The sequence below is a fragment of the Pyrus communis genome, chromosome 14 (genome assembly GCF_963583255.1).
Source record: "Pyrus communis chromosome 14, drPyrComm1.1, whole genome shotgun sequence".
Taxonomy (NCBI): domain Eukaryota; kingdom Viridiplantae; phylum Streptophyta; class Magnoliopsida; order Rosales; family Rosaceae; genus Pyrus; species Pyrus communis.
In genome coordinates this window covers 4,524,610-4,547,881 of record NC_084816.1, presented here as the reverse complement: position 1 = coordinate 4,547,881, position 23,272 = coordinate 4,524,610, and the positions used below count along the sequence as shown (strand labels likewise).

At 37.8% G+C, this 23,272-nt stretch overlaps 5 protein-coding genes across 9 annotated transcripts; 4 read left to right on the top strand and 1 right to left on the bottom strand.

Annotated features, from left to right (window-relative positions):
* The first annotated feature begins 576 nt into the window (after positions 1–576).
* Positions 577–4,640, top strand: LOC137716151 (putative disease resistance protein RGA3). Its single transcript, XM_068455553.1, has 2 exons — positions 577–4,243; positions 4,365–4,640. Exon 1 carries the CDS (start codon positions 1,286–1,288, stop codon positions 4,214–4,216), a length of 2,931 nt encoding a protein of 976 aa, XP_068311654.1. The 5' UTR covers positions 577–1,285; the 3' UTR covers positions 4,217–4,243; positions 4,365–4,640.
* A 1,055-nt stretch (positions 4,641–5,695) lies between these two features.
* LOC137714210 (selT-like protein) lies at positions 5,696–7,048 on the top strand. 2 transcript variants are annotated; one of them, XM_068453479.1, is made up of 3 exons: positions 5,696–5,894; positions 6,005–6,078; positions 6,883–7,048. In XM_068453479.1, the coding sequence occupies exons 1-3, from the start codon at positions 5,712–5,714 to the stop codon at positions 7,046–7,048; spliced, it is 423 nt and encodes a 140-aa protein (XP_068309580.1). In that variant the 5' UTR covers positions 5,696–5,711. The 2 variants fall into 2 exon arrangements, with proteins under 2 accessions (XP_068309580.1, XP_068309579.1); XM_068453478.1 differs by lacking the exon at positions 6,883–7,048 and adding an exon at positions 6,370–6,848.
* A 2,058-nt stretch (positions 7,049–9,106) lies between these two features.
* Positions 9,107–18,208, top strand: LOC137714872 (selT-like protein). Of its 4 annotated transcripts, none has more exons than XM_068454029.1 (4): positions 9,107–9,298; positions 17,010–17,077; positions 17,374–17,692; positions 17,851–18,208. In XM_068454029.1, exons 1-4 carry the CDS (start codon positions 9,122–9,124, stop codon positions 17,959–17,961), a joined length of 675 nt encoding a protein of 224 aa, XP_068310130.1. In that variant the 5' UTR covers positions 9,107–9,121; the 3' UTR covers positions 17,962–18,208. The 4 variants fall into 4 exon arrangements, with proteins under 4 accessions (XP_068310130.1, XP_068310129.1, XP_068310132.1 ...); XM_068454028.1 differs by having other exon boundaries at positions 17,010–17,083; XM_068454031.1 differs by lacking the exon at positions 9,107–9,298 and adding an exon at positions 16,709–16,899.
* Positions 11,807–15,004, top strand: LOC137715530 (putative disease resistance protein RGA3). The gene is made up of 2 exons (XM_068454882.1): positions 11,807–14,785; positions 14,905–15,004. The coding sequence occupies exons 1-2, from the start codon at positions 11,841–11,843 to the stop codon at positions 15,002–15,004; spliced, it is 3,045 nt and encodes a 1,014-aa protein (XP_068310983.1). The 5' UTR covers positions 11,807–11,840.
* Positions 18,209–18,616: 408 nt separating the features above from the next.
* Positions 18,617–22,352, bottom strand: LOC137714871 (internal alternative NAD(P)H-ubiquinone oxidoreductase A2, mitochondrial-like). The gene is made up of 8 exons (XM_068454027.1): positions 21,769–22,352; positions 21,048–21,261; positions 20,792–20,952; positions 20,580–20,645; positions 20,178–20,341; positions 19,683–19,797; positions 19,283–19,462; positions 18,617–19,200 (listed from the first exon to the last, which is right to left on the bottom strand). Exons 1-8 carry the CDS (start codon positions 22,243–22,245, stop codon positions 19,048–19,050), a joined length of 1,530 nt encoding a protein of 509 aa, XP_068310128.1. The 5' UTR covers positions 22,246–22,352; the 3' UTR covers positions 18,617–19,047.
* Positions 22,353–23,272: the final 920 nt, after the last annotated feature.

Below are 23,272 nucleotides of genomic sequence, written 5' to 3'. Positions count from 1 at the left end.
TATGTTTTGGTTGACGATGAATGTTTCATTAATATGTAGTTTAGATTAGATAAAGAGAGAAGGCAAAAAGGGCGAACCTTTCATAATATCCAAATTACCCTTTTTCCCATTAGAATGTCAAAAAAATTAAAAAAAAAATCATAAAAAAAAACCTACATATTGAGACCATGGGTGGTCACGTACTCACGTTTATTATTTTTTAAATTGTATTTTAATGAAAATAATAATATCTACCATAAGTATAATTAAAAAATATATATATTAAACAATAAATAAAATAAAATAAAATAAAAAAACCAATTTCTAAACACATAAGCGTGTGACAAGGTTTGTGTATGTTTAATTGGGAGTGTCCAAAGAATACGCGTCAAAAGATAAAAATTGGGTGCCCACTGCCCAAACAATACTTTAACCGGGATCCAAACTTTAGTGCAGAAATCGATAAAACGTATTCGTTGTAGAAGGCCAAAATTATTTGGGCTACAACACACAATGAGCTGATACCAATATCTCAAAAGGTCCAAATAACCATCTTCCTCTCTCTCTCATCTCTGTAGAGTGCAGCAATGGATCGATCACAGATTGTTCTGCTAGGATTTTCACCACCACCACCATCACTTCCAGCTTCCGGAGAAATCTGAGGATTCTTGTTACAGGTATTTTGCAAACTAAAGTAATCTTTAATTAAAAAGTCAATAAATTGTTAGTTGTAAAATGGTAATTAAGCTCAAGAAACACTCTTTGGCATATTACAATAAGCTGTATTTTCCATTAAATTTAAATTTAATTCTTGGGTTAAGCAGCTAAGCATCTGTAATTGTCACCCACGAACCCCTCATTACTTAGTTAACTATACTACTGCATTATAATTTGTTCTAGTAATCCAACTCTGATGGTTAATTATTTGTAATTGTCACCCACCACCAACCCCTCATTACTTAATTATTTGTTCTTGTTGTCCAACTTTGATGGCTTAAAACTTGAAATGAATATTGTCACTTGAAATTTTTTATGCATTATAATTTGACTATTTGGCTTTAATATATTATAATTTGGAGAATTTTCAACTCAGTTAGCTGGATCCATGTATCAAGACAGGGTGTCCCCGCCTAATTTTTGTTGAATTAAAGGTTATGATACGTAATATAATTGACTTGGCGTTTGCCTTGAAAACTATAATCTTGGTAGAGGAAGGACACTTGCACAACCATCCTGCCTTTCTTCTTCATACATACTTCCCTACTTACTTCACCAATCCACTGTCAGTTGATTCCAAACACTAAACATGGCTGATGCGATTGTTTCCGTGCTGCTAGAGCGATTGGCTTCAGCAACTTTTCATTACATAGAAGATAAGGTGGAAAATGTTTTGAACGTTAAGAAATACGTTCAAGAATTCACTAGCAATCTCAAAGCTATTCAAGCTGTGCTTCAGGACGCAGATCGAAGGCAAGTGGAGGACGAAAGCGTGAGAAACTGGTTGGATGACCTCGATGAAATATCTTACCAGATGGGGGATGTGCTGGACGAGTGGAACTATGACGTTCTGAGGCAACAGGTTGAGAAGCAAGAAAGAGAAGGTGCAGCTGCTCTTGTTCCTGAAAAGAAGGTCAGATTTTCTGTTTCCTCTGGTTGCTTTTGTTTTGGCCAAGTCAGTCAGGTCTTTCTTCGTGATGACATTGCTTCTAGGATAAAAGAGCTGAATGAGAGTTTAACTTTGATTTATAAGCAAAGAAAAATGTATGGGTTTCACAAAGAGAAAGGCACTCAACGACTTGAACGACGGATAACTTCGTCTTTCGTCGATGTATCTAACATCTTTGGACGAGAAAACCAAAAAGATGTTTTGATAACAAAGTTGTTGACTGATAGTAGTGAACAAGGGAGCGGGACCCTTGTCATCCCTATTGTAGGGATGGGAGGAATGGGCAAAACAACTTTGGCCCAACTAGTGTATAATGATCCCAAAGTTAAAACCCATTTTGAAAAGAGAATATGGGTTTGTGTGTCAGATCCTTTTGAGGAGATTAAGATTGCCAAAGCTATTATTGGTAATGACCCCCCAAGTTCAAATGAGTTGGACGATGTCTTGCAACATGTGTCTAAATTCATTGAGGACAAAAGGTTTCTCCTTGTCCTTGATGATGTGTGGACCCAAGACCGTGAAAAGTGGGAGCAATTAGAGGTACCATTGATCCAAAGTGGTGCTAAAGGCAGTAGAATATTGGTGACAACAAGAAAACATGAGGTTGTTGATATGATGAGAGCAACAAGTCACATGATCAGTATGGGAGAATTGAGTGAACAGTCTTGTTTGTCAATCTTCAATCACATGGCCTTTTATGATAGGGAAGTAGATGAGTCCAAGAAGTTTGAAGATATTAGTCATGAAATTGTAAAGAAGTGTAAGGGTTTGCCTCTTGCTGCAAAGACTTTAGGTTGTCTGATGCACAACAAAAGGACACGGAGAGAATGGAAATATGTTTTGAGCAGTAAAATATGGGATCTAGAAGATGTCGAGCAAAAAGTTTTCCAACCACTGTTACTAAGTTATTATGATTTGACCCCAACAGTTAAATGTTGCCTATTATATTGTGCTGTTTTTCCTAAAGATTATGAGTTTGACAGAGATTGTTTGATTAATCTCTGGATGGCACAAGATTACCTTAATTCGAAAGGGAATAAAGATAAGGGAATAATTGGTCAAACATATTTTGATAACTTAGTAGCACGTTCTTTTTTCCAAAATTTTGAGAAAGATCGTGGTAGTGGTAAAGTCGTAAGTTGCAAAATGCATGATATTGTGCATGACTTTCTACAATTTCTCACCAAGAATGAATGCTTGATTATTGAGGGTGAGGGTGCTACCAATGAAATGGCAGTATGGGGTGATAAGGTTCGCCATTTGACCTTAGCTTCAGTACCCCACGGTCCACTTTCACCAGCTATCTCATCTTCCAATTGCAAAAATCTACGCACACTCACAACTTTTAAATCAAAAATAACTGCAATAAGCTCAGATTTTATTTTGCAATTGAAATGTCTTAGGACATTAATTTTGAGTGGTGAATGGATAGGTTATACTTACGTCAAAGAACTCCCAGAGGAGATTGGACAATTGATACATTTGAAGCATATTGATTTGTCTTATAATAGTAGTTTGGAGAAATTACCGGATGCTATTTGTGAATTGTACAATTTGTGTACCTTGCGCCTTTTCTATTGCGTCGCACTTGAAGAACTACCTGATAACATGGGAAAATTGATTAGCTTAAAACATATTTATATTGAAGGATGTCATTCTCTCGAGTACTTACCAAAAGGGATTGGGAGGTTATCAAGTTTGCAGACACTGGATACGTACATTGTGTGTTGCGATGACAAGGAAGAAGCATTACAGTTTGAAGATCTGAGAACCTTGAAACTTCGGGGTAGTCTTGTCGTACGGGTTTCTGGGGATGTAAAAGATGTGAGGGAGGTTGAGAAAGCTCAGTTGTGGGATCAAAAGCAACTTTTTCATCTTGGAATAGATTGTAGAGATGTGCACTACAAGCAGACAAAAAGCAGTGTAGAAATATTGAATGTCTTACGACCGCACAAAGATTTGGAAGCTTTGGATATTCTTGGGCATACTGGGACCGCCTGGCCAATTTGGATGGCATCGTTAAACCACTTGAGAATCGTGACCATTGTAGGGTGGGAAGAGTGTGAACTTTTGCCTCCTCTTGGGAAACTTCCGTCCCTTGAAATACTGACCATAGATGGGATGCCACGAGTGAGAAAGGTTGGTGGTGAATTTTTGGGAATGGAAGATCAAACATCATTCAAATCATCGCCATCATTATTCCCAAAATTGAAAGAACTCCGCCTTCGCAAAATGGGTAACTCGGAAGAGTGGGAAGGCGTGGAAGGGTGGAAGAAAGAAGAATCTGAAATTACAATCATGCCATGCCTTTCTTACTTAGAAATTTATTTCTGCCGTAACTTAAAGACACTACCAGACTTCCTTTGCAAGGTACCACTACAGAATCTTATCGTCAACAGATGCTCGAGCATCCTTGAAAAGCTTCGCGAAGAAGGCAGTGGAGAGGAGTGGCCCAAGATTTCTCATATCCCAAACATCCATTTTCTGTCCGAACGGAGGGCTCCAAATCTAATGCATCCTGAAACTAGAAATTGGCGGACCCTGGAGCTTATTTCAGAGTACGAACTCTGAAAATACCAATCTCGTCCACTTCTTCTGGTAATTGAACTATTATGTAGATATTTATGTATGAGATTATTAATAGTCACTGCCATTATATTTGTTTTCTTATGGCACAATCTTCTGGTAATTGTACTCCTGTGGGGATATGTATGATCAGGAGCAATGCCGCACTTAGTCCCAACATCTTCTTACTTCAATCCGAGGATTACTGATGCTGATGGGTAATTTCTTCAACTATCAAACCATGATTTGATTTAAGCTCTGGGTTTGTCTCACTTTCTTGTATCTTTTTTGTTTTCGTTTCTAGAGGGGTAAGGTTTATGCACCCCTTCTTTTACATGTTGTTTTTTTCTCCTTTTTTTCTTGTACTATGAGGGGTTAGGTTTATGTCCTCCCTTCTTTTGCACGTTGTTTTTTTCTCCTTTTTTCTTGTACTATGAGGGGTTAGGTTTATGTCCTCCCCTTGACTAGATGTAATTTCTTTTTTCGTTATTAATAAAATTTTCCTTGTACGATCGAGGTTTTCTAAAAAAAAAAAATGTAATTTTGACTTTGTATGGACGAACGTTCTTAACAACTTAAGTTATGTTGTATTTATCGTTCTATCTACGAAGAGTTTATCGGTTTTTTCTCTTTGCTATCAATGGATGTCATGCTCTTCGTCCTCCTTTCTTTTTATTTAATTTTTTTTCTTCAGTATATAGTTTTAGGGTTAAATTCTCTATTATATCAAATCAAATGTAACTTGTAAAAGGTTTAATTTTGGTCGATTTGTAAACTTGTTTGGGTATCCAAACCAATGTATTTTTTTATTTGTTAGGCAAGCGATTTTGTTTAATGAATAAATACTCTTAATCAATTGAATTTCAAGCTTCTCACATATCAAAATTTCTTCATAAAATTTCTATATAATTCTCCAAAGAAAGCGATTGTCTAGCAAAACACATGTAACTCAAGTAAGTAAGAGCGTTTACTTTTAAGGAGGTAATTTTCACTCTTTTTAGCTTTATGCACCTTTCTTTATTTTTGGTCGTCGGATTGAATAAATCAATCGAAATCAACGGACTGAATTAAATAAAGGAAAACTAATGAAAAATGCATGAAAACTTTGAGTTTTAATGATAAAGACAAAATAAAGGGTAAAGTGAATAGTACCAGGATTGATTTTTAGTGTAAAAATGTGATTTTTCTTTAAAGTGAATAGCATCGTAGACTTTTCGTTAAAACTCCCGTTAAATAAAGATGTGTGAAGCTGCAAACGGTGTGTGTTTATCTCCCCCTCTATTGTTCATATTCGTCTAAAATGAGAAAAATGACTATCAATGTGCTAGTTATGGGCTAGAAGCCCAAATTTATTTGGGTTACATAGAAGGAACTGAGCCCAAAGTCTCCTTGAGGTCCAAAGAATATTATCTGCTAACTACCAATAGAGTCAAGGCAACCTTCGTCTCCTACTCTCTCTCTCTCTCTGCGTCTATCTCTACAGTTTCTGTTGATTGCATCAATGGATCGAGCACAGCTTGTTCTGCTAGGGCTTCCGCTCTTCCTCTTCTGCACCGACCTCCTAAACTTCTTTACTCCGCCCCCTCCTCCGCCCCACAAGCCTCCCCACCACCACCATCCCCACCTCCAACACCAACACCAACCTCCTCCAGTCGCCAAAGAAACCCTAGAGTTTCCCTCACAGGTATTTCAATTTGAATTCCTCTTAAATTCCCAATCTTTGTTGCAATTGATTGCATATTTTTATCGTATTCTAATTCCCGTCTGTAATTCTTTGGTTTTATCGGATTTCAGAAACCAAGCGCTTTCGGTGCCATCGGCGTCGGCAGCACGGTCAAGATTAGCTTCTGCACTTCTTGCTCTTACAAGTAATTCTCTTGTTTCTTTTGTGATTTCTTGAATTGGGGTTTTAATTTTATGTCGAATTATGATGTGGGATAATAGAAGATCAACTTGAACAGCTATTCATTTGAAATTGAATTGTTTTTCGGATCCTGGGGTTTATCAGTTAACCTGTAAAATCCTCTTGATTTATCTGTTAGCTCCGAATTAGTGCTCCGAGAAATATGTGGTTTTCTACTTATTTTGCTCTGAACATGTTAGATTGGATCATCGGGGTTGGGCTATATTTACTTATCGAAAGAATTTGCATTTGGTAGGGGAAATGCGGTAACAATGACGAAGATGTTGGAGGCTTCTTTTCCTGGAATCCATGTTGAACTTTCGAACTATCCCCCACCCCTTCCAAAGCGTTTGGTCAGCAAGCTGGTTCCGGTTGCTCAAGTTGGAGTTTTTGGGATTATAATGGCGGGCGAGGGCCTCATCTTTAAAATTCAAAAAAAAAAAAAAAAAAAAAAAAAACTGGCCTTGGGCCCGTGTCTGGGGAAAAAGAGGAGTAGGCCAAGGGATTTTTGGGCCGTGGAATCGGACCAAGCTTCGGCCCGCTGGCTGCTATTGCTTTTTTTTTTTGGGCCGTGAGGCCTGATACCTTTTTTCTTTTTCTTTTTTGTTTTTGTTTTTGCTTAAGGGCCTGGCCCCGTGTCCTAGAGGAGAGAGCGAGAGAGAGCGAGAACTGCTTGGGCCGTGAGGCCTGTTGTGCTGCACCCTTTTTTTTTCTTTTCTTTCTTTCTTTTCAAGTAGCCGTCTAATGAATTTTCCTTGCATCTTTGAAGAATTTCTTCAAGCATGTCTTCCTTAAGTCATAGAAACGATGATGGTGTGCCGCCATTGAAGGAGTTGGGCGGCTACAGTCTTGCCATAGGCTTTTTGATCATTCAAGCAAGGGAGATCATGACTGGCCAGGGAGACTTTGGAGATAAGTGGAGAATGAGAGTTTGATTCTTCCCCCAAGCTACGTGTTCCAACGATCTTCAGAAAATAAATTTGAAGTATATTGATTTGTTTAATAATGATGTTTTGAAGAAATTACCGGATACTATTTGTGAATTATACAATTTGTGTACCTTGCGCCTTCTTGAGTGCACGTCACTTGAAAAACTACCTGATAACATGGGAAAATTGATTAGCTTAAAACATCTTTATATTGAAGCATGTTCTTCTCTCGAGTACTTACCAAAAGGGATTGGGAGGTTAACAAGTTTGCAGATACCGGATACTTTTGTTGTGTGTGGCGGTGACAAGGAAGAAGCATTACAATTTGAAGATCTGAGAAGCGAAGGAGGGAATCCGTTTTCTTACATAGAATCATTCATATATGTGTGGATATGGATAACATATCGATTTTTTTATATGAATTCATTTGATTCATGCTCAAGCTGAATGATGAAAAATTAGCATGTCCGGTTTTTTCGGAGGATGGATCTAGAATAATTCACCTATCCTAATAAAAAAAAAAACTTGACCCTGTGTTAAGAGCTAAATTGGCTAAAGGGATGGGTCATAATTATTAGGGGGAGCCCGCTTGAAACTTCAGGGTAGTCTTGTCGTACAGGTTTCTGGGGATGTAAAAGATGTGAGTGACGGTGAGAAAGCTCAGTTGTGGGATCAAAGGCAACTTTTTCATCTCGAAATAGATTGTACATGCACTACAGGCAGACAAAAAGCAGTGTAGAAATATTGAATGTCTTTCGACCGCACAAAGATTTGGAAGCTTTAGACATTCTTGAGCATACTGGGTCCTCCTGGCCAATTTGGATGGCATCGTTAACTCACTTGAGAATTGTTACTATTGTAGGGTGGGAAGAGTGAATTTTTGCCTCCTTTTGGGAAATTTCCGTTCCTTGAAGTGCTAACCGTGGATGGGATGCGCAATGTGAGAAAGGTTGGTGGTGAATTTTGGGGAATAGAAGATCAAACATCATTCAAATCATCGCCATCATTATTCCCAAAATTGAAGCGACTGCGCCTTCGCAGCATGGATAGAAGGCGTGGAAGGGTGGAAGAAAGAAGAATCTAAAAATACAATCACGCCATGCCTTTCTTACTTAGAAATTGCTGACTGCGATAACTTAAAGACACTGCCGAACTTCCTTAGAACGAATTGGGGAAAAGTCAGTGAAGAAGAGTGGCCCAAGATATCTCGTATCCCAAACATCCGTTTTGGAATCGGGTATGAGACGGAAAGTGTATTGCATCCCGGACATAGAAATTGGCGGTCCTTGGAGAGTATTGCGGAGCGGGAATCATACTATGCAGATATTTATCAGATTATCAATTGTCGCTGCCATTATATTTGTTTTCTTATTTTTCTTATAAATCTTCAGATGATCTCCGGACACGTTTTGGTTAAAGGAGCAATGTCGATCAAGTGGTGACTCGCTAGGCATAATCTTCTTATTGTACATGATGATCATCAAGTTTAATGATTGTCCTGTGGGGTATGTTTGATGAGGAGCAATGCCGCACTTAGTCCCAACATCTTCTTACTGCAATCCAAGGATTACTGATGCTGATGGGTAATTTCTTCAACTATCAAACCATGATTTTTTATTTAAGCTAGAGGGTTTGTCTCACTTTCTTGTATTTTTTTTGTTTTCGTTTCTAGAAGGGTAAGGTTTATGTCTCCTCTTATTTTGTATGTTGTTTTTACTCCTTTTTTCTTATACTGTGAGGGGTAAGGTTTATGTTCCCCCTTCTTTTGTATGTTGTTTTTTCTCCTTTTTTATTGTACAATCAGGGATTAGGTTTATGTCTCTCCTTCTTTTACATATTGTTTTTTCTCTTTTTTTCTTGTCCTATGAGGGGTTATGGGCCAGAAGCCCAACTTTATTTGGGTTACAAAGATGAAACTGAGTCCAGTCTCCTTGAGGTCCAAACAATATTATCTACTACCTACCAGTAGAGTCTTCTTCTTTTTTTTTTTTTTTTGTTTGTCAAATACCTACCAGTAGAGTCAAAGCGACCATTTTTGTCTCCAACTCTCTCTCTCTCCACTCTCTGTTGACTGCATCAATGGATCGAGCACAGCTTCTTCCGCTAGGGCTTCCGCTCTTCCTCTCCTGCACCGACCTCCTAAACCTCTCCACTCCGCCCCCTCCTCCGCCCCGCAAGCCTCCCCATCACCACCATCCCCACCTCCAACACCAACCTCCTCCAGTCGCCAAAGAAACCCTAGAGTTTCCCTCACAGGTATTTCAATCTGAATTCCTCCTAAATTCCCAATCTTTGTTGCACTTGATTGCATATTTCTATCGTATTCTAATTCCCGTCTGTAATTCTTTGGTTTGGTCGGATTTCAGAAACCAAGCGGTTTCCGTGCCATCGGCGTCGTTAGCACGGTCAAGATTAGCTTCTGCACTTCTTTGGTTACTAATGAGCCTTTACGTGAATTGGTAGTTGGATTATTGGTGGGCTAATTCCAAGTGGAGGACATGAGCCCTTTTTTTTCGGTCAAACAATAAATTTTATTAGGTTAGTCATCGACATGATTGAATTTACGCCGTTATAAAAATCCAACACCTTTTTGCATGGGTATATTTCTATTTTACCTTTCTATTTTTTGTGATTTTCATTTTTTTTTTTTAATTTTTTTTATGAACATGATGACGGCTGGCAACAGTGGCAAGTTAGAGTTGATTGCGATGGCCACTTGAAACGTGCAATGGCCTTAGAGCTGGAAAATGATTTGTTCGCTGAATACTTGAAGTAATGGGTCCCGGTTAATTAGTGCGAGTTGTAACTTGTAAGTATAAAGCGACTGACTTGATTGGTTTTGGTTGTTTTAGGTGGCAATTTCTTCCAAGTTTGGCAAATGTCATTATTTCCAAAATTTTCATTTGATAAAAACATCATGTAATATAAACTTATAAATAATATATTTATCAAACTATTAAAAAATATATATTAGTATGTAATATTTCAATATGCTTCTATAATGTGACGATAATTTTTTTTCATTCTCACAAATTATTGATACCATAGCCACATCACAAATTTTGTTTTTGAATTTTTTTTTCCTATTTAATGTCGCAGGATATTTTAAACGATTCTAATTTACAAGAATTAAAACAAATTTTGAAAGCGGCACACTTTTTGAGACAACTGATAAAATTACCATTAACAAAAGCCCTGTATTTGCAAAACAAAGATCAAAGACCATTAACAATGAATGATAAAATTACCAAATGATCAAATGCAATATAAAGACCATTAACTAAGAAGTCTTTGTTTATGTTTATCACCCACTTGCTGGCATAGGTCTTGGTTTATTAGCAATCTTAGTTGTTGCTTGAAAATGTTAACATGATCGCAAACTATGTGATTCGTTTTATTTTATTTTAAATGTTATCGTTTTTATATTAACCACTTGTTAAGGAGACTCTCTAAAAAAATCACGTCCCACATTTGTTAATATTTCAATTAATTTACTCTCTACTGCTTTGAGCTGTAAAAATCGCTTAAATTTATAAAAATAGAAATTTTCAAAATATCCTTAAATTTAACATTTCTTTCAAGGTTAAAGCGAGACAAAATTAGTATCAGAGAGTACATTTTAATACATTAAACTCAATTAATGATACTAATTGAGTTTAATGTATTATAATTGACTAATTGGAGAGATTTTTCAATGTACTCGGAACACGGAATGGTACACTATGTGTCTCTATACAAGTGGTGAGATTCTTATGTTAAAAAATTAATAAAATAAAAAAGAAAATTTCATGTAAGTTATATAAGAACACGTAGTATACCAGCATGTGTTCCTAGCATATTGAAAAATTTCTCTACTAATTGAGTTTAATCTTCTCTATAAAGCCAACAAGCCCAATGAATAGTATTTTTTGGTGTCACAAGCTTCACCAAAAAGAATTAGACAAAAATGCTCCTCAAACAAAAAACTTCAAAAGCAACTCAAAATAATGGCATCAAATGTGGCATGGGTATTTTCGTTTTTAATAGTATTTTTTTAATAGTTATTTTTTTGTACATTTTTTTTTCTATATAATTAGTAACTCACAATAGGTTATGATTAATGTGATTCAATCATTTGTTGATCAAATATTATTTTCTCTATTTTTAAACACGTTCAAAATATCTTAAGAGGCGCCAGTTATAAAAAGGTATTTCACACGCGGATAATAATGTGATTAAATTAGTTGTTAAATGACTGTGTTTTTTTGTTTTTGTTTGAACAAACGATATTATCTACACTAAGAGGAAGAGAGTGGATTAAGTCTCACAATGAGTTAGCAGTAATGTGATTCAATCAGTTGTTTATTAATTAAATATTATTTTCTTTATTCTTAATGTAAATTCTATAGAGATCGATTTTTATTGTGAATTCAGCTGCTTTAATTGGTTTATGAAGGGTTTCTTCTAACATAATTTAAAATTATTTATTTATTTTAAATATTTGACTTTTCTTTTGTCAATTTACACATATAAATACATTTAAAACGTATAAGTAACGCGTGACATACTGTAATTCAAAATATGCATTATGCATGCGCGTGTGTAGTATAATTCGAGCTGGATTCATGTATCAAGCCAGGTTGTACCCATCTAATTTTCGTTGAATTCAAATATAACTGAGTCTTGACTTGGAGTTTGCCTTGGAAATTATAAACTCGGTAGAGGAAAGGCACTTGCACAACCATCCTGCCTTTCTTCTTCATTCATACTTCCCTACTTGTTTCACTAATCCACTGTCAGTTGATTCCAAACATTAAAAATGGCTGATGCGATCGTTTCCATGCTGCTAGAGCGGTTGGCTTCAGCAACTTTTCATTACATAGAAGATGAGGTGAAAAATGTTTTGAACGTTAAGAAAGACGTTCAAGAATTCACTAGCAATCTCATAGCTATTCAAGCAGTGCTTCAGGACGCTGAGCGAAGGAAGGTGGAGGAGGAACGCGTGAGAAACTGGTTGGATAACCTCAAGGAAATATCTTACCAGATGGCAGATGTGCTGGACGAGTGGAACTATGACATTCTGAGGCAACAGGTTGAGAAGCAAGAAAGAGATGGCGCAGCTGCTCTTGTTCCTGAAAAGAAGGTCAGATTTTCTGTTTCCTCTGGTTGCTTTTGTTTTGGCCAAGTCAGTCAGGTCTTTATTCGTCATGACATTGCTGCTAGGATAAAAGAGCTGAATGAGAGTTTAACTTTGATTTATAAGCAAAGAAAAATGTATGGGTTTCACATAGAGAGAGGTACTCAACGACTTGAACGACGGATAACTTCGTCTTTCGTCGATGAATCTTACATCTTTGGACGAGAAAACGAAAAAGATGTTTTGATAACAAATTTGTTGACTGATAGTAGTGAACAAGGGAGGGGAACCCTTATCATCCCTATTGTAGGGATGGGAGGAATGGGCAAAACAACTTTGGCACAACTAGTTTATAATGATCCCAAAGTTAAAACCCATTTTGAAAAGAGAATATGGGTTTGTGTGTCAGATCCTTTTGAGGTGATTAAGATTGCCAAAGCTATTATTGGTAATGATCCCTCAAGTTCAAATGAGTTGGACTGTGTCTTGCAACACGTGTCTGAATTCATTGAGGACAAAAGGTTTCTCCTTGTCCTTGATGATGTGTGGACTCGAGACCGTAAAAAGTGGGAACAATTAGAGGCAGCATTGATTCAAAGCGGTGCTAAAGGCAGTAGAATAGTGGTGACAACAAGACAATATGAGGTTGCTGATATGATGAGAGCAACAAGTCACACGATCAGTATGGGAGAATTGAGTGAACAATTTTGTTTGTCAATCTTCAAGCACATGGCCTTTTATGGTAAGGAAGTCAACGAGTCCAATAAGTTTGAAGATATTAGTCGGGAAATTGTAAAGAAGTGTAAAGGTTTGCCTCTTGCTGTCCAAACTTTAGGTAGTCTGATGCGCAACAAGACAACACGGAGAGAATGGCAAGATGTTTTGAGCAGTGAAATGTGGGGTCTAGAAGATGTCGAGCAAGAAGTTTTCCAACCACTGTTACTAAGTTATTATGATTTGGCCCCTGAAGTTAAATGTTGCCTATTATATTGTGCTATTTTTCCTAAAGATTATCAGTTTGACAGAGATTGTTTGATTAATCTTTGGATGGCACAAGATTATCTTAATTCGAAAGGGAATAAAGATAAGGAAATGATTGGCCAAACATATTTTGATAACTTAGTAGCACGTTCTTTTTTCCAAGATTTTGAGAAAGATCGTGGCAGCGGTAAAGTTATAAGTTGCAAAATGCATGATATTGTGCATGACTTTCTCCAATTTCTCAACAAGAATGATAGCTTGATTATTGAGGGTGAGGGTGCTACCAATGAAATGGCAGTATGGGGTGATAAGGTTCGCCATTTGACCTTAGCTTCAGTACCCAGAGGTCCACTTTCACTAGCTATCTCATATTCCAATTGCAAAAACCTGCGCACACTCACAACTTTTAAATGGGTAATAACTACAATAAGCTCAGAGTTTATTTTGCAATTGAAATGTCTTAGGACATTAAATTTGAGTGGTGACTGGATAGATTGTAATTGGTTCAAAGAACTTCCAGAGGAGATTGGACAATTGATACATTTGAAGCATATTGATTTGTCTTTTAATAATGGTTTGAAGAAATTACTTGATGCTATTTGTGAATTATACAATTTGTGTACCTTGCGCCTTTTCTGTTGCTTCTCACTTGGAAAACTACCTGATAACATGGGAAGATTGATTAGCTTAAAACATCTTTATATTGAAGGATGTCCTCTCATGTACTTACCAAAAGGGATTGGGAGGTTAACAAGTTTGCAGGCACTGGATACGTTTGTTGTGTGTTGCGGTGACAAGGAAGAAGCATTACAATTTGAAGATCTGAGAACCTTGAACCTTCAGGGTAGTCTCGTCGTGGAGGTTTCTGGGGATGTAAAAGATGTGAGTGAGGTTGAGAAAGCTCAATTGTGGGATCAAAAGAAACTTTTTCATCTCGGAATAAATTGTAGTGGTATGCACTACAGGCAGACAGAAAGCAGTGTAGAAATATTGGATGTCTTACGACCGCACAAAGATTTGGAAGCTTTAGACATTCTTGGGCATACTGGGACCTCCTGGCCAATTTGGATGGCGTCGTTAAACCACTTGAAAATCGTTACCATTGTACGGTGGGATAAGTGTGAAGTTTTGCCTCCTCTTGGGAAACTTCCGTCCCTCGAAATACTAACCATAGATGGGTTGGACAGTGTGATAAAGGTTGGTGGTGAATTTTTGGGAATAGAAGATCAGACATCATTCAAACCGTCGCCAGCATTATTCCCAAAATTGAAAGAACTCCGCCTTCGCGGAATGGTTAACTGGGTAGAGTGGGAAGGCGTGGAAGGGTGGAAGAAAGAAGAATCTGAAATTACAGTCATGCCATGCCTTTCTTACTTAGAAATTTATTTCTGCCATAACTTAAAGACACTGCCAGACTTCCTTTGCAAAGTACCACTACAGAATCTTATCTTTAACAATTGTTCGAGCATCCTTGTAAGGCGTTGCAAAGAAGGCTGTGGAGAGGAGTGGCCCAAGATTTCTCATATCCCAAATATCCATTTTCTATCCGAATGGAGGACTCCAGATCAATTGACTCCTGAAAAGAGATATTGGCGGACCCTGGAGTATCTTGCAACGTATGGAACTACCAATTGTCACTTCTTCAGGTAATTGAACTATTATGTAGATATTTATGTACGAGATTATCAATTGTCGCTGCCATTATATTTGTTTTCTTATTTTTCTTTTAAATCTTCAGATGATCTCTGGACATGATTTGTTAAAGGAGCAATGTCGATCAAGTGGTGACTCGCTATCACATGATGATCATCAAGTTCAAATTGTCCTGTGGAGATATGTTTGATGAGGAGCAATGCCGCACTTAGTCCCAACATCTTACTGCAATCCGAGGATTCCTGATGCTGATGGGTAATTTCTTCAACTATCAAACCATGATTTGATTTAAGTAGGGGTGGAATTTTTTCCCGAAAATACCCGTCCCGAAATTTGACCGAAAAATGCCCGAACCGAATTTTCCGAAAAATTCAGTACCCAAAATCAAACTGATCCCGAAAGTTTCGGTTTGGGATTTGGCCATATCTTTGAAAGTGTTTGGTAATCCTGAACCGAACCGAATATTATATATATATATATATATTTATTTATTTATTTTTAACTTATAATTAGAAATTACTTGGACCGTTATATTGGTTAAAAACTAATCCAACCGTCTATTGTGAGTTGGGTCTGCTGTATTCCTCTCACAGTCTCACTTCCTCAGACTCTCTCAGTCACTCACTCTCAATGATTTTGCTTTAAGTATGCAGTTTGCACACCGTCGATTGATCTTTTATTTTTTTTTGGTAGTGCAGGCAATATCATTGTTTGGAGCTCAAACTCTAGAGCTCATTGCGGCTCTGCTGCTTCTGCAGAGTACTGCCAAGCCACAATATAAGTTTGTGGATTTCTTCAAAGCTAACAAACTATCATTACAGATAGAACGGATTCCACCCAATCCCAAAGTGACCTGAAAATCCCGAAACAGTTTCGGGAATTGTGAATTTCGGGAATTGAATAATTTCGGTTCGGTTTTGGAATATAAAATCCCATCCCAAAATGTTTTGGTTTTGGAATTTGGGTTGGGGGTTTCGGTCAGGATTCCGACCCGAACCAGCCCTAGATTTAAGCTAGAGGGTTTGTCTCACTTTCTTGTTTTTTTTTTTTTTTTCGTTTTCCCTCTTCTTTTGCATGTTGTTTTTCTCCTTTTTCCTTATACTATAAGGGGTTAGGTTTATGTCCCTCCTTCTTTTGCATATTGTTCTTCTCCTTTTTTTTTTCTTGTACTATGAGGGGTTAGGTTTATGTCCCCCCTTGATTAGGTGTAATTTTTTTTTTTTGTTATCAATAAAATTTCTCTCGTAACGCCGAGGTTTTCTTAAAAAAAAATTTGACTTTGTATGCACAAGCGCTCTTAACAACGTAAGTTATGTTGTATTTATTGTTCTATCTATGAAGAGTTCATCGTTTTTTTCTTCTCTTTGCTATAAATGGATGTCATCCTCTTCGTCCTCCTTTCTTTTCATTTCTTCAGTTTATAGTTTTAGGGTTAAATTCTGTTATATCAAATCAAATGTAACTTGTAAAGGTTTAATTTTGGTCTAATTGTAAACTTGTTTGGGTATCCAAAGCAATGTTTTTTTTATTTGTTATGCGCACAATTTTGTTTAAGGAATGAATACTTTTAACCAATTGAACTTTAAGCTTCTTACATATCAAAATTTCTTCATAAAATTTCTATATAATTCTCCAAAGAAAGCGATTGTCTAGCAAGACACTTGTAACTTAAGTAGGTAACAAGGTTTTACCTTTAGGGAGGTAATTTTCACTCTTTTTAGCTTCATGCACTTCTTTTTATTTTTGATCATCAAATTAAATAAATCAAACGAAATCAACGAACTGATTAAACATAGATTTGTGAAGCTACAAATGGTGTGTGTTTATCATTTTCCTACCTTTAAATCATTATCTCCCCCACTATCATTCATATTCGTCTCCAACTCTCTACCTTTAAATCATTATCTCCCCCACTATCATTCATATTCGTCTCCAACTCTCTCTCTCTCTCTCTCTCTCTCTCTCTACGGTTTCTGTTGACTGATCAATGGATCGAGCTCAGCTTGTTCTGCTAGGGCTTCCGCTCTTCCTCTTCTGCACCGACCTCCTAAACCTCTTCACCCCGCCCCCTCCTCCCCACCACGCAGCCTCAGAGTTTCCCTCACAGGTATTTCAATCTGAATTCCTCTTAAATTCCCAGTCTTTGTTGCAATTGATTCCGTATTTTTATCCTATTCTAATTTCCGTCTTTAATTCTTTGGTTTGGTCGGATTTCAGAAACCAAGCGCTTTCGGGGCAATCGGCGTCGGCAGCACGGTCAAGATTAGCTTCTGCACTTCTTGCTCGTACAAGTAATTCTCTTGTTTCTTTTGTGATTTCTTGAATTGGGTTTTTAGTTTTATGTCGAATTATGATGTGGGATAATAGAAGATCAACTTGAACAGCTATTCATTTGAAATTGAATTGTTATTCGGATCCTGGGGTTTATCAGATAAACTGTAAAATTCTCTTGATTTATCTGTTAGCTACGAATTAGTGTACCGAGAATATGTGGGTTCCTACTTGTTTTGCACTTAACAAGTTAGATTGGATCTTCGGGGTTGGGCTATAATTACTTATCGAAAAAATTTGCATTTGGTAGGGGGGATGCGGTAACAATGACGAAGATGTTGGAGGCTGCGTTTCCTGGAATCCATGTTGAACTTTCGAACTATCCCCCGCCCCTTCCAAAGCGTGTGGTCAGCAAGCTGGTCCCGGTTGCTCAAGTTGGAGTTTTTGGGATTATAATGGCGGGCGAGCAGATTTTTCCTATGTTGGGGGTTGCGACACCTCCTGCTTGGTATTATTCTCTGCGTGCAAATAGATTTGGTACCATTGCATCCACTTGGCTTCTAGGCAATGCATTGCAGTCCTTCCTCCAGGGCACTGGTGCTTTCGAAGTTTACCTCAACGATGAATTGGTGCGCAAACCCCTTTTTCTTCTTGCTGGGAGCTAGATTATCATTTCCTATTCGTTTAATTCCTTTTGGTGAAAGCCGCTTTTGGCCTTTTCAATAACGCTTGTCTTTGATTGATGCATACGCGTGAGTGTTAGCTTCTGTTCTCTTGTATGTTGCAGGCTTTCTCAAAGCTGAAGGAGGGAAGATTTCCGGGAGAGATTGAACTAAGAGATGCCATTGCGAGTAAGTTGGGTAGTTCAAGAATCACAGACTCGGCTTTATCGTCCTAGTCTAGTAGCTGGGTTTGTAAAGTCCAAATACTTGCGGTTGGAGTTTCAAGCTCGCATACTGGCTCGCATACGTGCTTAGTAGGTTCAAAGGCTTCGAGCTAGCAGTTGTAATGAATTGTTTCCCATCACTGTTATACAAAGTTATAAACTATAACCTGTGCATGCTTGCGTCCTGAGATGGTCATTGATTCGGTTTAAAATCGATTTCAACTCTATTAAGCCTGTTAATATAGTTTCATTCAGAATATTCCGTATCTTATCAAAGTATATATTCTTCCTGGTTTGCACGTATAAGTATGTTTTTTGGGTACTTGATCATGTACGCGCTCTAAGTTCTGCTCTGCATGCTGGAACTGCCTAGGATGAAATGGAGCCTGAACGGGCATTTCAATTTTCTTGAGTTTATGGAGGTGTTTTGGATATGCACTGCATGTGTTTTCGTTTGTTCAAAACTTCGAACTCAAGGGAGATGACGGTTTACGTTTCATGTCAAGAAATAGCCGAAGACGGTGGTTATATTGACAACAGAACTGCAATGTAAACAAGTTTCAGTGGTGTTTCGAGTTGTAACCGTACGTACTTGTAAAGAACTTCAATTGTCACCGCGCGACGATAATACACGATAACACGATGTGATGACAATGCTGCAGTTCAGGAATGACATCCGTAAGGAAACCAAATCACATTAGTATTCATATAAACAGGCACAATATATGTCCTATAAACTATAAACAGCAAGAACATCTTGCGTAACCCCGTCGTTCGAAAGCCATATGTTCTTAGAAATGAATAGAAGTAGAGTGAATAAGAGCACCACGTCATACACTGAACTAAACCAACTGATATGACACAAAACATGGCAATCGTTATCATATCTACATCATCTCGTAGTAATTTATTTTATTTTTTTATTTTACCGTGGGAGTGGTTCAATCGCCACCGCCACCATCAACCGTCCATTGAATCCAATCCTTAACCATCACAGCACTCACCGCCACCCCACCGTAGTTTGGTCTCAGCCTCTGCTGCCAGCATCACCTAGTAGCAGTATTCATGCTACTAGGTTTCTTCGTTTCCTTGTCAAATCTAGATTCTGCTTATATCGCGCCCAAACACGAATGTTGTAAGCCAATTGATCGCCACATAGAATCTGTTCCTCCAGCTTATGACTCGGGTTAAATATGCCGAGCGCCAAACAAACCAACTGAAGAACCCAGCCATAGATACGCCTTTACCCGCCTGCAAATATGTGCGCTACATAAGGTCAGTTATCTTAGCTTAATGTGCGAGAGCAGAGGCTTCGAAGTGGCTTGAAATTCACCTTGCTCTGTCTGAGGTCCACAAGAGCCTTGTATCTCCCTAGAGTCGCCATGCTTCCTAAATGCTTGTACACAAATGGTTCCTCGTATTTATACTCTCTTGCAGCGTTGGCACGTCCTCCACCAGCTTTGCCAATTTTGTTCAGTAAATTGGCCAAATACTTTCCTTGCCTCTCTGCAACCTTCATAGATTTAAAACAGAGATGCATAAAGATCATTTCAGTTGCCCTTTAACAGCAGACCGTTAGATCTCGAATAACTTTTAAAAAGAAAATAATTTCATTGAATTTGCCGGTTGGCTAGAACTTGACAGTATAATACTACCATTACACAAAGTTTATGGACTTTTGCACACATGGGAGATGGGATTCTATGAGAATGGATAATCGAACAAATCCTAACCTGGGCCAAGGCTGGAAGAGTTGGTTTTCCGGTACTTTCAACAAAACCACTACAGTCTCCAATTGAGTACACATCCTGCACGTCAGGAACACGCAGCCACTCGTCAACACCAATCCTGCAATTAGAGAAAAGGGTCATAAAAAATTACGCTAACAGGATATGTCATTCTAAAGCATACTAAACAATTCGGGGAACACATGGACCAAATCATACTGAAACCTTATGATATGAAAAGAAACATGACATTTACAACAATTAAAGACAGATGGTATTGAAATGAAAGATTTGTGTTGCAGAGAAGAAAATGGAACAATATAAACTGAATTTGGGTGAAAAGTGAAGTAAAAAGTTCACCAGAAGGTACTGAAATTTATGAAAACTCATGAGGTTCTAAGATGAAGATCAGAACAATACTATACCGTAAGCTTAGATTTGTTAGAAACTCGTTGAAAGGAGGAACAAACTCCTTTCATTAGAAACAAATTAAAGTATTACCTTCCACCAGGAGACTTTGTAAGTGGCAATGAGTTCACCAAAGGTGATGGACCAACACCGGTAGACCATACCAAAAGACCATAAGGAACCTCTGTGCCATCATTAAGAATTATTTTCTTATCCTTGACATCCTTAACGATCCCACGGACAAGACGAACTCCTGACTGAGAGAAACAATCAAACGTGCAATGAACATACCCAGCAATTAGTGGGAAAACTGTAGCAACCAACAACTGTAGTTTGTGGGAGATAATCTCTGAGAACCACTCTTTAGTTCTTTAATACAACAGGTGGTGAAAGGATTTGAAGTTGCCATTATGTGCATAAGAACGATTCTCAGATAATATCTCACTTGACTAATAACAGGGCAATAGGTTCTGTTATGAATAAAATATCTCTTACCTTCGTCAGTTGTTTCGTAGCATAGTGCCTCAGCCGATCATCAAATGATGATAAAATCTCATTTGCCTATGAAGACAAGAATGTTACTAAGTTTCCATATAGAAATCTACTTACTCAGTTGCATGGACTGCATTTTTATCTAATAATTCTGCAAAAGATAAGACAAGGAGTATCCAACATGGTTGAATCTCGTGGCGAGGTAATGAACAAACCTCAATTAAGGTAACATGAATATAATTTTTCACATGAGCATATCTTTCCTGAACATCTCTCTGAATAAAGTCACTAAGTTCACCGCTGAACTCAACTCCCGTGGGACCACCTCCGACAACAACACAGTGTAGGAGTCTGCTTTTCTCTTCCTCTGAAACACCTGCCTCCAAACCAAAATCAAACGAAATACACAATGAGATCTCATATCATGTGATTGTTGTTCTCTAGTAATTAAATCCAAGTGCAGCAGTATACCAGGCACATCCGACAACATCAAGTTTAGGAGCAGCTTCCTACGGATTTCCTGGGCATGAGAGACTTCACGAAGAAAAATTGCATGTTCATGTACACCTTGTATGCCAAAAGTGGTTGGCATTGCTCCCAAAGCAATTATCAACTTGTCATACGCAATTTCAAACTTCCATGGCTTCAAGGGTTCAGCTCCATCAGTTACCGTCTCGCATTTCACCTTCATTTCCCAAACCAGCATTTTTGCGAGTAAGGCAATCTTTAAATCCAAATATTCTCCAACATTTTGTATATTCTCTCCACCAAAACAAAAAAAAAAAAGCTCAAATCTTTGTAGCACTTGAATCAAATAATGAGTTAAAATTAGGGAACCGTTATTACCACTCCAAAAATCTCATTCTACACTCCTTCTATTTTTCTTTCTAATTATACAAAGTCCGGAATGACAAATGAGATTTTTGAAGTGTTAATAACAATTTCCTAAAATTAAGCCACTTTCAGCTGAAAAATCATATTTTTACCAAAATTAACAACGCAGAAGCTAATAATTTGATCCACATTTTTCATTACAGTGTACAGAAAAGCAAAAGTTCAATTAAGTAATGATTACCCATTGCAAACTTTACCCAGAAAGTCAATAAATCAGTAAATCAAAACATCCCAATTCACTATTTACTATCCAAGAACCTAAAAAAAGAAAAAAAAGCTAGGGAAAAAATGGACTTACCACATGCTTATCAGGATCGAGGCCGATACAGTTGGAGAGGAAGAAATACGACCCGGTTTCTCTCGAAATGGCTGGTTGGATCCTCGCAATGGGCTCGGCTACGGACCGGAACTCCAGAGTTCCGACGCAGGTGGACGCCAGCAGCGGCGTGAACACCATATGGTTCCTCGGCGACACGCAGACGATGTCGTATTGCTCGGTGTCCAATCCTTTCATAAGCCGGCACCCGGCCCAGCCGGAACCCAGGACCACCACCCTCGGCTTGTCGCCGGGCATTGTGGGGCCCAGACCCGAGTAAAAGGTCGGAGGTTGAGGAGTAGGAGTCGGATCCGGAGTCTCATGGATCGGACTCGGGCGAGCCGGCTCAGAGCTGAAGCGGGAGAGCAGAGTGTAGGAGAACGGGTCAGAAATTCTGGGTCGGGCCGATGATCTGGCGGTGGTGGCTGAGACTTGGATGAGGCTCCTGAACCAAGACATGGCGTTCGGATGCGTGACGACGTCGTTTAGTGGAAGTTAAGATCAGAGAGTGCCTCTGCAGCACATATACGTGAGCTTGACGAAGGTGGAGAAAGTTCCAATAATTTGGTGTCGTTTTACGAACTTGACACGTCAACAGTGGCCTTCGTTCTCGTGGCAGTTACATTCGTGTTACAGTTGGCTTGGCTGAAACGTTCGGACACGCTGTAATTCTAACGGTACCGTTTCTAGCGTTCCCTTGGTAAGACCGTAAAGCCTTTGAGAACAATCAAGTTCAAGAGAAGTTTTTTGGTATACCTAAAACATCGTCTAGGACACTTGTCATTACATAACAACTAATTATTTTACGATACTTGATTTATCAGACAGTGTTTTTGATACATTAAGATCACCTTCAACTGATATGCTAAATTTAAATTTAACAGCTTATGTGATATTTTGACAATTTTTTAAATTTTACTATTCACCTAATATACCAAATTTTAAATGTAAAATACAAATTCATATTTATTTTCTTTTTATTGGTGATGAAAGAAAATGAATTAAAAGGTATAAAAATATTTAAACATTGCATTGGTAATGAACAATAAAAAGGCAATGCCTTAAACCAATAAAAAAATTAATAAAAAGAATTTAATAATATATTAAAAGAATTTGAAAGTGCTGTCAAATTTGACAGTAAGGGGAAGATATGTCATTTCATGTCATGTCACATTAAATTTGGTTTATGGGTTGAAAAACATTAATGCTATCTTTTTTAACTATTATTGCTGATTTAAACATTTTGACATATCTTTTAAAATACTCTAAAAAAAATTTCCATGCTCAACATCATACACCAGGAAATTACCACGTTGAATTGTAATATGTTACAAGTTTTCGAGATTTTCGGCTATACTTCGAGCTCTCATTAATCTATTACATTCTAGTAAAAAATATAAGGAATAAGATTTAATGACAAAAATGTCAGATCATAAAAAACTTTGAAGATACATTGAAAAAACGGTGAATAAAGTTGATCCACTTT